The sequence below is a fragment of the Ochotona curzoniae genome, unplaced genomic scaffold, assembly GCF_017591425.1.
Source record: "Ochotona curzoniae isolate NIBS_2020 unplaced genomic scaffold, NIBS_Ocur_1.0 patch68, whole genome shotgun sequence".
In the NCBI taxonomy this organism is placed as follows: Eukaryota; Metazoa; Chordata; class Mammalia; order Lagomorpha; family Ochotonidae; genus Ochotona; species Ochotona curzoniae.
Genome location: NW_024467048.1, coordinates 810,417 through 826,389, shown reverse-complemented (window position 1 = coordinate 826,389; position 15,973 = coordinate 810,417). Strand labels below are relative to the sequence as shown.

Here is a 15,973-nt window from a genome sequence, read left to right as displayed (position 1 = left end):
TAGTCCTCACTTTCTGTCCACTCCTTAGGGGAGTCAGTGAAAATGCAAATGCTAAGATGATTTGCATTTCTAATTTGTGTACTTCCAAGAGTTCCAAGAGAGGTGAGGCCTAGCAGTAATGGAACGTGGGCCGAGTAGCCAGGAAAAAGCGACTGTTTGCAGCTTTGTTAAGCATGTCCAGGCTGTTTACTGCATGTCTCTTAGGATAATTTATATTGCTGGGGAAGCTGGAACATAGTAATGACCATTTGTTCCTCTCAGGGTTTCAATTCAGACTGGACTGCCAGGGTGACTTCATTTGCTAATCTATGGTGAGCACCGCCATCTCCAAGCTTGGTTAATAAATAATGACTCCTTAATATATCCTAGAATTGTGATTCTTGCATCTCGAAATAGATTGTGTCATTGTATTTATAAACTGTAAATATCCAAGGAATTTTTAATTTTTAAACTTTTGAGAATTTTTAGGTCATGATAATTACCTGGTCCATTTTCAAACTGTCTTCCACAGAAACTATTTGTACTACAGGGAAGCTGAGATGGCAGCTTTCCAGCTTTGTCGCTGCCATGATGCCAGGCAGATACTTCTGCATTCCCATTTTCCACACTGAGGCTTACATATAATTTTACTGTAAAATGTTCAACTTCTAAAAGACATTGGAAAACACCAGCAGAACAACTACTTTGTCTCATTAAGAAGGTAACTGGGGCAAAGAGAGGGCACTGGACCTGTTTGTTACAGGCTATGATGGTCTAAACCACACTCCTGAGCATCAGGCTAGACTTGGTCACATGACCCCCTAATTTTGTTACACCAGAATTTTCTTCCCTAGCAACTTTGAGTCTTCAGGTCGCACACAAATCATCAAGCACAGGTACACAGACAACACTACTCTTGCACTGGAAGATGGTGAGGATTTCAGTCAAGTGGAGGTCATGTGACACCCCCCACCTGGCATTTCCTTTACTCAGTTGGTCAGTACAGCTTTGAACATGAGATATCATGGGTAGCTCCTTTTCTTTACAGAACAAGATTTGTTTGTGTACTTCTGGGTTTCCTGTTTAACAATGGAAATTTTGGATAAAAACATTCAAATGTTCTAGAGCAGTCCAAACACATGGTTGGGGACAAGTCTGTTGGTTTAGAGACAAATTAAACTTTTTTGACTAATGATTTTGAAGAGCCCAATATTCTATTTTGCTTAAATGAAAATTTCATTTTCCAGTATGATTCAAGTCAAATAGTGACTCTTGGTTCTTAGAATGTGAAGACTTTATCAAGAGATGCAGACTCTTATTTTTTCTGAATATTAAAAGTGTAAATTTTACAAAGTCACTTCCAAACACAACCGCAGTTTAAAAACACATGAAAGGTTGTTTTAAATGTGCCAAAAATGGAAGAAGAGGTGTGAAATCCAGAGGCTTTCTTTTTCAATTTCATGTGCTAGTCAAAATACAAGTTAAATTTAGTAACACAAGCTATTTATTGATAAATAATGCATATGAAATGGGACTCAACAGAAGAGACAGTCCTAGAGACTCTTCAGTGAGACAAAATAATAGTTTCTCTTTCTATGCAAAGATGTTTACTATTATAGAAAAGAAATTCCAAATCCCAAATTCATTTCTTAATAAAGACATCTCAACAAAGTAATTTCACTCAATATTTAGTGGTGTCAAGTTTATATAATTTTTTTTTTTACTTATTGTGCCACCCATCTTTTCTTCTTTTATGACTATACCTACACCTGCTAAGGTCTTAAAACACTCTTTTACAATTTATTTGGTATATAAGGGAACTTCAAAGAGTTGGCTGAAAAAATGAATTGAGAAGATATATTTTTATATCAATTTTAATGCATTTTTATAAAAACCATATATTTTTCATAATGCTTATTATCAATGAACCTCTATAAAGTTCCATCATATACGTGGATTTCAAATTTTTTGCACCTAAATAAATTCAATTTTTCAAAAAGTATTTCTTAAAAATATTTATTCCAATGGCACAGTGACACAGAGATGAAGAGACACAAAGAGATTAAGGGAGAGAGGCAGAGAGACAGCGCTCTTCAATCTGCTGGTTCACTCCCAAATGGCCCTAATATCTGTGGCTGAGTCAGGCTGAAGCCAGGATTCAGGAACTCCATCCAGTCCCCCAGTTGAGTGGCAGGAAATCAAGTACTTGAGCCACCACCCACTACCTGCCAAGCAAGAAGCTAAGCAGAGTAGTCAGAATTTGAACCCTAATCTATTAAGACATATGGTGTCCCAAACTGCAGCTTAAAGCTCACTATAATACCTGTCTCATAAGCTTTTCTTTTAATTCCATTTTCAACAGACTCTTTGTAGCACCCTCCTGTGTCTCTAAGAAGTTCTCTTGGGAACCTTCTGTGATATACTTTGTAATTATGCACAGTATGTGAAGGGCTAAAAGTTCAGTTCTCTAGAGGACTGAACGCAGCAGGAATTTTCTTTAGAAAACACTGAAAGTCATATTCTCTGAAATTCTCTAAACCCAACTACCACATATTTCTATGGAATTCATTATAATTGCTGTAATCGATCATGTGCTGTAAGTATGAGTTTTCTGTGGTTTTCTATGGAAAATGAATTACTGTCAATATTTTCACATTTATTCAAAACTAATTAGTATTTTCATGTTGGTAATATTTTACTTGTAATATTCTTTTACAGATGATCCTTGTTACATCTGACATGTGACCCAATAAGTATACATATTTTAAAAATTCTAGTATGCATGGGTTCCAAAGTACAGAACTACACATTTTTAGGAGGACAGGGATGAAAGTGACAGAACTGAAGTATCGTTATAGATCTTCTTGGCTGTTGCTTGATCAGGGACATGTCATGACATCTTTTGAGTTTCAGTGTCCTAATCAACAAAATGCAACAGTAGATATGCTATAACTATCTCATGGAACTGTCATTAGTAGCAAGAAAAGAAATATTTAAAATTTCCTTCTTAAATAATTATTCATAGCCTTTAGGAATAACTGGCATATGCATAATGTATTTAAGATAATTATCAGAAATTTGAAGATTTGAAGGAGATACACTTCTATTATAAACTATCCTCAAGAGTGCATAATCTGGGAGTGGGAGAGGCCTGGGAGGGAAATAGTGGGCTCATCCCTCTTGGGTTACCACTTCCACGGGAGGGCATAAAACTAGGACAGCGGCTGGAGTGGAATGGGGTGTGGGACAGACTGGATTACTGCTACACATACTGGCAAACCAGGGCAGAGGGCGGGCCTGGTGGGGGTTATTGCGGTCGCTCCAACTAGGCTGCAGCTCCCACTGGTTTATGCGAGGGCCACGTATGTGCTGGGCAGAACCAGGCTGGACTGCAACACCCATTGATTCCAGTGGAAGTCGGGAGTGAAAACAGAACCAACCCAGCAATTGCAACCACCAGCTGATGGGGCGATGGACTGTGCTGGGCCCTGTACTTGCTAGCACATACAAGAATCTGGTTTGAGCACACCTCAGACAAAGTTTCTTTGGAGATCTCCCCAATCAAAATGCTGGACTCAGAACCCTAACCAAGAAAAGAGAGAAGACAGAACAGGTCAACCAACCATCTCAGCTATGATGGACTATGTCAATCAGTGGATTCTTCAAGGACCTCATAGTGCTTGGAGTGGCAAGATTGGCAGCGATTCATAACTGTTGAAATATCAAAACCACTTGAGCAAGAACCTCAGAGCATGCCCTACATCCGGGACCTGGGGAGGGTGGGAAATTGGGTGGGCCTTCTCCCTTAAATACCCCCCTTTAAACATGAAGGAAACAATATGGAAAAAATACTAGTCTTACCCACTTTCCTGTAGCCCTTGAATCTTTCTACCCTAATTAACCATGTAAAGATTGTCAAAATAAAAAAAAATGCAAAAAAAAAATAATAAATAAACTATCCTCAAAAGTTAGCATTCTATCATGGATTCTCCCCACTTCTGTGAAATTTATACTACACTGTGAGGACTGGGCAGCTATAATCAAAACATCCTAAGTTAAGTATTTACATTTGAGATATAAAGAGGTCAATTATTTTTTTTCTGTCGGATGAGTCTGCATTTGAATATAAAACCATAAAAGAAATTCTAAGAGAATGATGTTGATTGAGACAGGAAACACTGCTGGTAAATTTCTACCGGATTATAGCTACAGATTATTTTTATTCTTACATGACTTGGCTGTGTTGTGATAACATCGAGCATTCCCATTTCATCTTTACAAATAGATATCATCTCTCTGAATTGCTCTAAGTTGTATTCTCAGCTTCTTTTGCAGTCTTTCTCAAATCTTTGATTCTCTTGATATGTTCCTTGAACAGCAGCTTCGTTTAGCTTCAGTTTCTATCTGTGTATGTTACACAGCGCTCACTTAAGCTTTTTTGGTCATGATCATTTAAGTCACAAAGCAGGTGACAAATGCCATAAAGTTGAACTTTATGGGTAACAACTTTATGGGTATTTGAAATGATTGACATAGGTTAACCAACTGCAAATACTACGACTACTTTTCATTCAACCTACAAGCGGTCTAATGTAGTCAACTGAACAAACTACACTGGACTGATGACTCCCAATGAGTGTGGCTTGAAATGAAGAGAGAAATTCCACACTGGTGCCACTGTAGCAATTTGTAGGTCTAGTTTATCTTTATCATTTGTGCATAAAAATCATTATACACTGAGATACTCATATAGAGAGAAGGTCCTTCACATTTACACTTCACATTTTCCTTACAGGTAATAGTAACTGGGGCCCACAATTACAATGACATTCACATTTTCCTTACAGGTATAGTAACTGGGGCCCACAATTACAATGACAACAATGAAGTTGCATAATAACTAGCTCTAAACTGTGTCGAATTATTTCAAAGGTATCCAAAATATTCTGCTGTCAATGATTCTATTATAGACAAGGTGTTGGACTTCAATCCAAGCTTTTTCAATGATTTTATAACCTGGATCTGGAAAGCAGTATTGAAGAAGAAAGCCTTTTTACCAGTGGATTTCTCCTTCACTGTTTCTGAAAAACACTGGGACTTTCCACTGACTTCTCATCTAGGCTACTGCCTTCACAGCTGCTGAGACACTGAGCAGGTGCTCATTAGAGAACATTGCTGATGTGCTTTATTGTGCTAAAGTCTTCTGCAGAATCATTCTTTTGGCTGGTTCCAGTTTTTCTTTCCATTTATTAATTGGTAACAAAATGCAGCAGATGTATTTGTATTTCACAGACGGAAGATTTGTCAGTCTATGTGAACCTACCGGCAAATTTTTTCTTATCAATTTCTCCACATACTCTTGCAAATAACTCACTGCTTTTCTGCTGTGCTGGACTCTAATTATTTGAAAGCAAGTCCACACTCTGGCTCTAACCTTTGACCTCTACCAGCTCTGTTGTGCAGAAGATTTCTCTAGGGCTGAGTCTGTCTCCAGCTACAATATGACTTTTTATTGCTGCTGGACTTTTGCTCCAGATTCTCTGTTGTGTCATCAGACTACATGAATACTTGGCATTGACATTTTAATTCTATCCCTATGATAACTGTATGTAATTGATGCAGACAATTCTGCTTGATCCAAGAAAATTCTCTGTTGGTATGAAATGAATTTCCTCTTTATCAAGAGGAGACATCAATTTTGTTTTGTTTTTTTATGCTTGAGTGTAATAATCAAATCATTCTTTGCTTTCGCTAAATCATCTAAAATCCTTTCTTTTAATCCCAAAGTCCTATCTTTCAAACCTTTAACAATATTGTTGTTCACAGGCATGCAATGTGGGGACTAAATCAGTCTAACATAAACCCAGGCTGCGTTACGGGTTTGTTCACATTGAGGGTTATGACAGGGTCAGAGGAAAGATGATTGTTCAAAACTATCTTAGAAGGTACTTCAGGTTAAATCCAAATGACACCAAGCAAAGCTCAAGAAGAACAGAGGCCTGTGCTACCTTCAATCAGTGGAGAGTTGTATGAAGGTAAGGGCCATGGATCAAAACATCCAAGGCCAGGACCAAGACCAAGGCTATTCAGTTAAACAGTCAGAGTGCAGCTCATTCTCTGTTATGTCTTTCAAGTCAACTCCCAAGAGCTAGCCATATATTTGTTTTGTTTTGTTTTAACAGGAGCAGACTGTCTGAGTGTGGCTGCTGGAAAGATTACCTGTCCTTCTAAATTCAATAGTCTAGTCTTCAGTGCTTCTCACTTGCATTCTTTGAAACCACTTCATTCTCTGCTTGTCTTCTTTTGAAAAGAGTGAAATGGGATAAAAATCTGCTTTTCTTTTATAGCTTTTGCACTCACTGGCAGAAGGGGGTAACTGTTCAACACAACCTATTTCTCCATCCTTCTGGATGCACAGGTAGGTAGTATTTTCCAGCCTCCTTTGCAACCAGGTATGAAGACATGACCAAGTTCTATCCAGTGAAATGAGAGAAGTCATCTGTACCTCCTCCAGATCCTGTACATTCCTTTCCTAGACCAGCTGACCGAGAGATCATCCCCAACAAACAGGTTCAAAATGACAATCTTTCTGTCCACTTCCCCCCTTCTCCTTCTCTAGGCCTTTTTCAGCCAGGAACACCTGTGTTTGATTGGCAAGTGAGCAACAACAAACTTCCATTGTGTCTATGTCATAAACACATTCTATTAAATTAGTGTGACCCACATTCATGTATTTTGTAATCCACACAATGGTGTGGAAACATTTTTTTTAATTAAAGTCTCAATTACTGAAAATAAAATCTGTTTATTTTTTTAATATATAGTCCTTAGCAATTAATGAATACTTTAACGCAATTATCCAAAAGACTTTTTGGGGGTTCAAATACAATTTGTACTTTGAGTATTTTTTCTTAAATACTAGCTTCATTAAAATCAATTTGAAAATATTTGGCTTTTTATAATTTGCTCCATTTAAGGGAACAAATTAAATAAACTCACTCATTTTTCTTGAAATGGGCTATTCAAATTTTTGTCAGCCCAAATCTCCTGTTTTTTTCATGCAATTTTTACTTGCAATGCATTCTACATTGTGAAAACTCCTAGTACTTAGTATTGGGTTAATCATGACTTTTTACATTGCGCTTCCAAGCATGGAAACTGTCATAGACATCTTTTGTAACATTCAAATGATCAAATGACTTGATGGCTCAAAGCTGAGCTTTACTACTAATAATAGGCCATGGTAGGAAAAATGCAAAACAGACCATGGCAACTGCAGGAATTACAAGATCATTTCCAAGAAAATAAGCCCAGAGCTAATCATCCTAAAAGGTATTATTTCCTCCAGGAATAGTCACTTTGGAAGGATTATGATGGAAACAATTCTTGTATCCTTCTGAGGAAATTCAAGCCTTTATATATTCATATCATACACACACAGTGTGCAAACACAAGCTCAAGTGATGTTGCCCAGCCTCATCAGCAAACCACTGCAATATTCACCAGATATATAACATATTTTAATTAGTTTATAAGAGTCTGTTATGACTTCAACATGAAATAAGAAAAATAAAAGCTAACATATTTCATGTTCCTATCTCCTTGGAGATTCGTGCCATTTTGCTTATTTTCAGAGCCCTTTCCTTCCCTGTCCCCCCAAAATGCAATGCTAACTTTTTAGTAAACTTCTGCAAATGCTGAAAACAAGATTCCATACATTTTTTTTTCATACAATGTTTGGTTACAGGAAAATGAAGAATATACAAAAACATCTGTACATCTCACCTCCCATCAAACCTGTGCTTCAGGAAATCAAAGAGGGCTTTCTGCATCATGTCTGTTACCTTTGCAGAGGTGGGAACAAGAGAATGAGGCAAACAGAGAGAAAAGAGAAGTCAAATGTGAGAGCAGTTGAAGGGAAGGGCACTAGGATTGAACAGAGACCTTAATCACAAGCTCCTAAAGGAAATTATTGTGGAAGAAGCTTCTTATACGTGACCAAGCCAAGTGGCTGAAATTTCTCTTAGTTCTCTCCTCAGATGCCTAGGAATACATTAATAGTGCTCAAGACCCCCAAGGCAAACCTCTAGTCTCTGCCCTTGTTAAGGGAGAGGACTGCCACCAAGAAATGACAGGCTGTCTTGCACAGGTGTTGGCCATCCTTGGCATGCCTAAGTTGTGCTGGAGTGCAGTGAGAAACAATTAAAAATCCCACAGGCAGTGCTGGGAATTATCTGATCGATCTGTGTTGATGGAAATTTTCTATTCCCATGGCTAGAATTTTGTCTCCTTTGTTTCCACTTTTCCCTATGACATTTCCAACTCTGACAGAAAGAGAGGAGAGATGGAATGCTTAGATCTGCCCCAAAGAGATTAATTTGTTCAACAAATGAGTACTGAGTGTACACAAATGTGTACAGGCTCAATGGGAATGGCACTCTGGAGGCATCTCCCTTTCAGATTTCAGCGTTCACCTATTTAAACCATGCTAGCACAAGGTCAAGAAGCCAATATCTAAAATGCCACACAAGCAAGTCCTCTACTTGCTACAGGATATTACTCAATTCCTCTCCAAAGCTCACCCATGTTTTTGGTGAATTTTTATCTATATCTCCTGTAAAATAAATAAGAACGCACATTTGGTAGAACATACTAATGTCTTGAGCACACAGTAGGGTGAGATTTGAGGGGTTTAGGTTTGCTGGAACATTGCTTATATATTCTCCTGTACTAGACTTACTCTAATAGTTCTAATAATAGTAGGAATGGTACAGGGTAATGCATAGAAGATGAAAAGGAAAGAAGGAGCACAAGGTCACATAATCCCACATTGTCCCTCCCACCTTCCCATCCTGAGAGCTGGCTTCCACTAATACCTAAATGTGGCCAGACTCTGGAGGAGCAAGCACCCACATGACCGGCTCCTGAGATTCTCAATGAAGAAGTGAAGAGTGACAGGTGATATTTGTACCTCGTAACCTTTCAGAGATGGCCCCACTAACACCACAGGGCGCATTGATGGCACGACATCATAAGGAGGAATGTGCTCCGTCTGAAAAAGATGATTCAACACATGTGACAAGCTAGGCTTGAGCATACTACCTTCACAGCCACAACATTCCCAGTGCTCATGTTCAACCATCAATGATGACAATGAGTCCCCCCACCAAGGAGGCATATCCCTTATTTTATAGCCATTGGGTCACTGAAATGAAGCATTGCAGGCACATATGTATAAAAACCTTAACAGACTTAAAAAGGAAACACAACTTACCACTTTTTGCTTCTGTTTTGCTAAAAAAACAACAATGAGAACCATATCAAAACATATCATTGCTGTAAGTGATAGTATAAGACCTTAAAAAATGGATGCAAGTAGGCATGTGTCCCTATCATTATCTTCCTTACTGCCCCATCACCCCCTCTGAAATGTCCATCTCTGTTATTTCATTCTGGATGTGCTGATTTTGAACATATGAGAAAAGCACACAGCTTCCTCCCTGAACAAACATACATGTGTCCTAATTCTACATTGGGAGGGGGTGATGGAAGGGAGTTCATCATGACACTGGACGTTCTGGGCCTGTCATTAACCATGGGCTTCTTCCCATGAGGAATACCGTACCCAGTGTGGCTGGGAACAAGTGGAAAAGATGAAACCAATAAAGAAAGCAGAGCAGCAACACAGGCTAGAATCACTACTTATTTTTAGGGGTGTAACTATGGTAAACCAAAGATACATTTGTAGTTTTTTTTTGTTGTTGTTGTTGTTGTCTTGCTCATTTTCTAGGATACTGATGTTTTCTTACAATGCTACTTAGATATTTTAAATAAATTCATAATGAGCCATTTCTGTTCCTTCCAGTAGGCAACAGTCAAAAACTACCATGTCCTGATAATGAAAGAGAAGGAAAATATAGTCAGCATCTGATGAAAGTACTTTTTGACCATGCAAGCAGGTCCAGCTTATTAGAAGGGTGGAGGAGGGGCAACCTAGAGCCCTGGTTTGGTTCAGAGTGCTAGAGATCAGAAGGGATTCATAAGAACAAAGAAGCAGATCTTCATAACTGACCCCAAACCACTTTTAACACACATGAAGCCGACCTGCTGTTTTGAATTGCCCATCACTTATTGACAGAATGAAATTGGTCTACGGGGTCAGAGAAGGTAGAGGGAGAAAATTCCTGTGTGAATGTGTCTATAATTTCCAATGAGACCACCACACCATACATCGTTGTTCATTCCAGGATATGATGTCTACTGTCAAAGCAGAAATCATCTACCACGTTCTCAGTCTCAACTCACCCAATCTCCATCATCCTTGCTATAACAGTACATTCAAATTTTCACACGGGGAAAAAAGTAGAATTTTTTAATAGCCTACAACGTTTTTCTCCTCTCTTATAGGCCCTCTCCACAGCAAAGTCTGCTGGGCACTTGGGTAGAAGGATGAACTTGTCACAGATTGGCATGATACAGTGGATAATTACCTCAGGAGTAGATAAGGTTTTTCAAAATAATAAAAATCTGAATTTCTAGTTCCATTAGGAATCTTTTAATCAAACCCAATCACTACCGCAAACAAATGAGCAATGACATTTTCAATAAAAGAAACTTTCAAAATCAAATGTTTGATTTGTTTCCAAATTAGCAAAAATACTTGCATGTATCTTCAAATATTAAGAAATGAATACATCCCATTAAAACAGCATAACTAAGACCCTCACCTGTGGATGTGGGAGTTGCTCGGAATGTCCCTGATACCATTTCTCCCAGACTTGAGGAAGAATTTCCACTTGATTTCCTAGGATATAGAAAAGGAACTTAAAATTCCCTTCCCAGGTCCTTTGAAAACAGACTTGGAGAGCACAAAGTGTTTATTGGCCTTCATGCCACTAAAAGATACAAAACACACACATTCCCACTCCACAGAACTTCAAGAATCTGTCCAAATGTTTTCCTTGACCTCATTTCTCAGAGAAAGTAGGAAACTAATGAGATTCCAGAAAGACTTCACAAAAGTATTTCTTCCGGGGATTCAGTGTAGAAATCAGGCCGAGGAATCAGGCCAAGGAATTACTAACAGGCATGTGCTTCTGAACTGCTTGCTAACCTAACACCAGTCACTAAGACACAAATTTGAGCTGTCTACCAAAGCTCTGCAAACAGCAAGGAGCGGAAAGTATATAGCACAGAAGGTTAAGCCTCCGCTTGAGACACCTGCACTCCTCCTGGAGTGTGTTTCTGTGCCAGCTCCTCTGCTTCTGGCTTAGCCACCTGCACTTGGGAAGGCTGTAGAGGCTAGTCCACGTGTGTGTGCCCATGCCACTCACATGAGCATCCTAGAGAAGGCTCCTGTTTCCAGGCTTCAACCTAGCCACACCCTGGCTGCTTCAGTCATTTGGGGAGTGACCAAGAAGGTGGAAGGTGAGTCTCTCTCTCTCTGCCTTTCAAATAGATGAATATACAGATATTTTTAAGTCACAATACTAAAGGAATCACTTCTTCTAGAAACTGATTATGTGGGGGTCTGAGTTAAGAATTAACATGAAGGAACGAGTCACAAATAATATCATATCTGACCTAGATTGAAAGCATTAATCTCCTCCCATGTGCTGTGGCAGCTCCTCCGGAACCTACAAAGGCCCCAGAGTTCACATTCCCATTTCACAAACATTCCTCACTTTTGATACGTCAGAGACTGATCTGTACTCGGGAAAATGGGATTTCTCATCCCAGCATTGCCATTTAGTCAGCTTCCCCATTTGTAAGACACACAAGCTTCACTTTACAGGGCTGGTATGAGGATGAAATAAGACCAGATCTGTGAGCTCTTGGCTTAACTTTGTGCTGCCCCAAGGTCTTGGATTCAAAAGTTTATAACAAATTGTGGACTAATAAATAGCAGCAATGAAACTCTGAAAAACGATGAATTCATTTATTATTTATTTATTTGGTTACACTTCCATATTCTAGAAGCTAGGACTACAACCAATGGGTAATGGCAGAAGAGAATCTTTTCCCTTTAATGGGTTACAGTGTAGGAGGAGGATATACCAGTGCTAAACCACATAAGTAGGTAAATACACAATATTTCTGAGAGGAGTAAGAGCAAAAGAGAAAAGTCAGCCCAGGAAAGGGATAGGAAGTACAGAGAAGAATAGGGGCCATGTAAATACAGTGGGTAGGAAAGGGGGCCTTGGAAATGTGATGCTGAATAAAGACTTAAAGCAGGAAATAAAGTGAGCTGGTGAAAATGTGAAGGAAAAGCGATGGAGACAAATGCAAAGGCCCTGAGGCCAGAACCTGTGTTCCCCGTGTGTTTAAAGAAGAGCATGGAAGACGAAAGTCTAGAGAAAGGGACTATCTGATGAAAACACAGGCAAGTTACACACTAAGAAGACTGATAATTAGAAGTGGCTCAGTATGTCCCTTTGAGATCTATTTCTAATAAAAAGGCTCCCTGTTTGATAAGGGCAAAAAGGGTTCCAAAGAGCCGAAGAGCTTTTAAAAATTTTTTATTTAAAAAGGGCCCAATAGAAGTATAACCTATCAGGATCATAACTGGTAACTCATAGACAACAGACTCAAATCAGCATTAAACAATGGCAAAACTACAAAGGCATATGGGGAGAATCAGGAGCAATCTCAACAACCTCTTAACAGGAGGTCATATGCACAGAGCAGGGGGGACCCCAGAGTGGAGCAGGGGGACAGGAGGAGGCTTGTATCCCAACCCTGAAGACTCCCAGATCCTCACCAAGGACTATCAGTATGAGCTCCGAGGACTACATCCCAACCGCCAAGGAGACCACAGGGAATTGGAGTGCCTTTGGAGGCCGAGAACTCTGAGGTCACCCACCTCCATTTGGATCTACCACATGGGATGGGAAAAGCCCATACCCTGCCTTGCAGGATCCAAGGTCATCGGAAGGACAACCAGGAGCCCTGAGTGGTCCGCAGAAACAGAAATACAGTAAACTTCCTTCAGGACTAGGGAGGGGAGCTTTCTCTGGTTTGTGCCTGGTTCCGACTTTGGGTCCCCACCCTCTCTCGTAATGACCATCAGGATCACTCCAGAAACCCCTCAAAACAAACTAACAAATAAACAAACAAATAACAAAAAACAGCAAGGAAAGCTTAGAAACAGGAAATGGGCAGTGGGGATGCACTTATAACTCACTGGGTAGGACACAAAGATTAGTTAGTCCTCACTAGGGTATTGAAGATTTCTCTGCACACCCCTCCTAAAACTGTTCACCTAAACTGTTGACATATGTCTTGTTACAGTTATAGAGTTAGACTACCTGAAAAACAGCCAGGTTCTGCAAAATCATGCTTCAACGCTATAAACTGCTAAATACTAAAATTAAAATAGACATGAGACAGCTGAATAGTAATCTATAGCCATTTTAAGGTGTATAGAACCCAGCTGTATATAAACTAATAATTGTAATGTCAATGTAGAAGTCATAGGATGTGGTTCAGAACTTGCACTCTTTTTTTTTTCTTCTTTTCTCTCTCTCTCTTTGAACATGCTGGTTACACAATACCATGTCAACTAATTCCATTATGTTATAAATTGTTACTGATGTAATGTTGGGGCTTTTAATTGATTGGGATGATACTCTGTCGGCTCTACCTTCAGACCAGAGATGGTCTCCCCAAGAAACCGTTGAACTTATCTGGACAATAAGATGCTGGACTCTATGCTTTGTAGATGCTTGCAAGGAAAGAATCTCAACTGAATTTGAACTGTGGTAATGCAACAAGGTGGAAGAATCCACCATGGGAGGGGTGGGTTTCTGGGGAGGAGGGGGTATCCCAGTGCCTATAAAACTGTGTCGCATGATGCAATGTAATCAATAAAGATTTTTTTAAATCAAAATAAAAAAAGGCTGAACAGAAAATAGATATTGTATATTCACAGAGTACTGAGGTCTACCATATCCAGATGTGGGGGTATAATGCAACATGCATCCCTGCTTCCAGACAAAAGATAGATTCCCAATGAAACTGTTGGACATGTGTAGACAATGGGATACTGGACTGTCTGACATTGTCTGTACCAGCAATATAGGGGTACACTTAAATAAGAGACTGATGGAATTATGATTCCTTATGAAGGACTATACCATTGTAGCAAAATGGGGAAAATCTGTCGGGGGTGGGAGTTGGGGGGGAATCCTAGCCTATATGAAATTGTACCACATAATTCAAAAATTCAAAATAAAAATATTTTTAAAAATAAATAAATAAAATAAGTTTCTGTTGATCCTTGGGGAAAAAGAAAACAGATGTTGAGGGGCAAATGATCAAAACTGTTTCTACTTCAGGATTTTAATGAAGACTATAACATAAGTGAAATTCATGTTTCAGTATGTAATTTCCCAGAAGGATGTAAACATGTCCAGTGGTGTGCATGCATTCCCTGGACTTTTGGCCACCTGCATTCAGAGATCTAAATGGCTACTTCATTAGCTGCCTAGAAGTTGATTCATCGGCAGCTAGCCAGTGCTTCACTCCAACACCAGCAGATGGGAGACGTCACAGAAACCTGGATGCACACAGTTCCCATGTACATTCTATGCCCATCGAGAGTCTGAAAATGAACCAAGAAGAGCCACGATGCTGATTCAGGTCAGTTCCCACTTGCTTTATGGACAAGGATGGTCTATGTGATTCTCACAGGGAAAAGCTTGGTGCCCAAGGAGGGGGTAGGTTTGTGGAAGCTACAGAAAGCAGCTTCAGCTTCCATTATGGAATTCACCCAGATGCCAGCATGCGACGGAGACAGTGAGCTCTCTGAAACCCTTCTGTTTCAACTGCACAGCCCCCTGGACCTAGAAGAGTCTTGTATTCTGAAAACACATGGTTTTAACCTGGTCATCAAACTTGAAAACATCTCCTAACCTTCCTACCAAAAAGGAAAAGAGGAAACTTACCCTCCGTGGAAACGCCCTCGTTTTTGCTCTTGCTGAATCCGTATATTCTCCAACCTGAGCGGACTTGGGATGAATCCGATCTCACAGCCCTCCTTCACCAGCCTTCCTATCCACCAATCATTGTTGTATTTCTGGAATGCAGAAATATAATGGCTATCAGTAGGAATTCATTCATCGTCACATTTCATTCAGTAATCTCAGAGGACCAGGAGGATGAACCGTTGTGATATTATACTCTATAATATAAAAATGTCCCATTACAGATTCTATTATAGTAGGAGTTTCTAAAAGCTCACAGAAATACATATTATGAAAAACTATGAATGGGCCTCCAAACAAATATACATTATGGAAATGTCTATTATGAAAAAAATTATACATGGATTTTAAAATATGTTTCCAGGAAAACAAACTTACCTTTGAATTCTACTTTTCCATGACATTGAAAAGCATACTCTTAAATATACAAGTGGAACTTTAATTGATTACAGCAAGGTTCTGTGAATTTCTTCCATAAGGATCTAAGTAGTACATATTTTAGATTTTATAGGTAAGGTAGACTCTATTCCCATTTCTTGAATATGCTGTTCTAGTAGAAAAGTATTCACAGACAAAAGCAAATGAGCATAGTTGGGTTTTCACAAAATTTTTTCTTGACAGCAAAGGTGGACCAAATTTGGCTCAATGGGCTAAAGTCGGCCAATCCCGGGACTAGCCAGTCCTGACCTGTTGATTCTTTCAGTCTTTGCCCAGAAGCCCTAGCACATTCTTTTTTTTTTCAGATTTTAAATTTTCATTTATTCATTTGTTTTTAGCACAGAGCTTAATAGGCACTGGGATTTTCTGCCCCCTTCCTCAAGTTTCGTCCTCTTCCCACTGATTTCCCCTCCAGTTTTACAGTGGGTGTCTTTCATGAACATCCATAAGCCCTTGCCAATTCTTAAGGGATGGATTTAATAAGGATAAATGTTTCATCATTATAAATGGAACTCTGGAAGGTAAGACAGCTAGGCATGAGGTAAAACACACTTGTATTTTGTGGTTTGTCA

General features: G+C 39.3%; 1 protein-coding gene across 4 annotated transcripts in view; it reads right to left on the bottom strand.

Annotated features, from left to right (window-relative positions):
* LOC121168160 (voltage-dependent L-type calcium channel subunit beta-4) overlaps window positions 1-15,973 on the bottom strand; it is a 262,860-nt gene that overhangs the window by 23,942 nt on the left and 222,945 nt on the right. For all 4 annotated transcript variants that reach the window (XM_040997991.1, XM_040997995.1, XM_040997992.1 and 1 more), the window contains 5 exons: window positions 14,925-15,055; window positions 10,707-10,783; window positions 9,254-9,273; window positions 8,951-9,031; window positions 7,765-7,823 (listed from right to left, as the gene is read on the bottom strand). In XM_040997991.1, coding sequence (XP_040853925.1) covers window positions 7,765-7,823; window positions 8,951-9,031; window positions 9,254-9,273; window positions 10,707-10,783; window positions 14,925-15,055 — 368 coding nt within the window. The remainder of the gene's footprint in view (window positions 1-7,764; window positions 7,824-8,950; window positions 9,032-9,253; window positions 9,274-10,706; window positions 10,784-14,924; window positions 15,056-15,973) is intronic.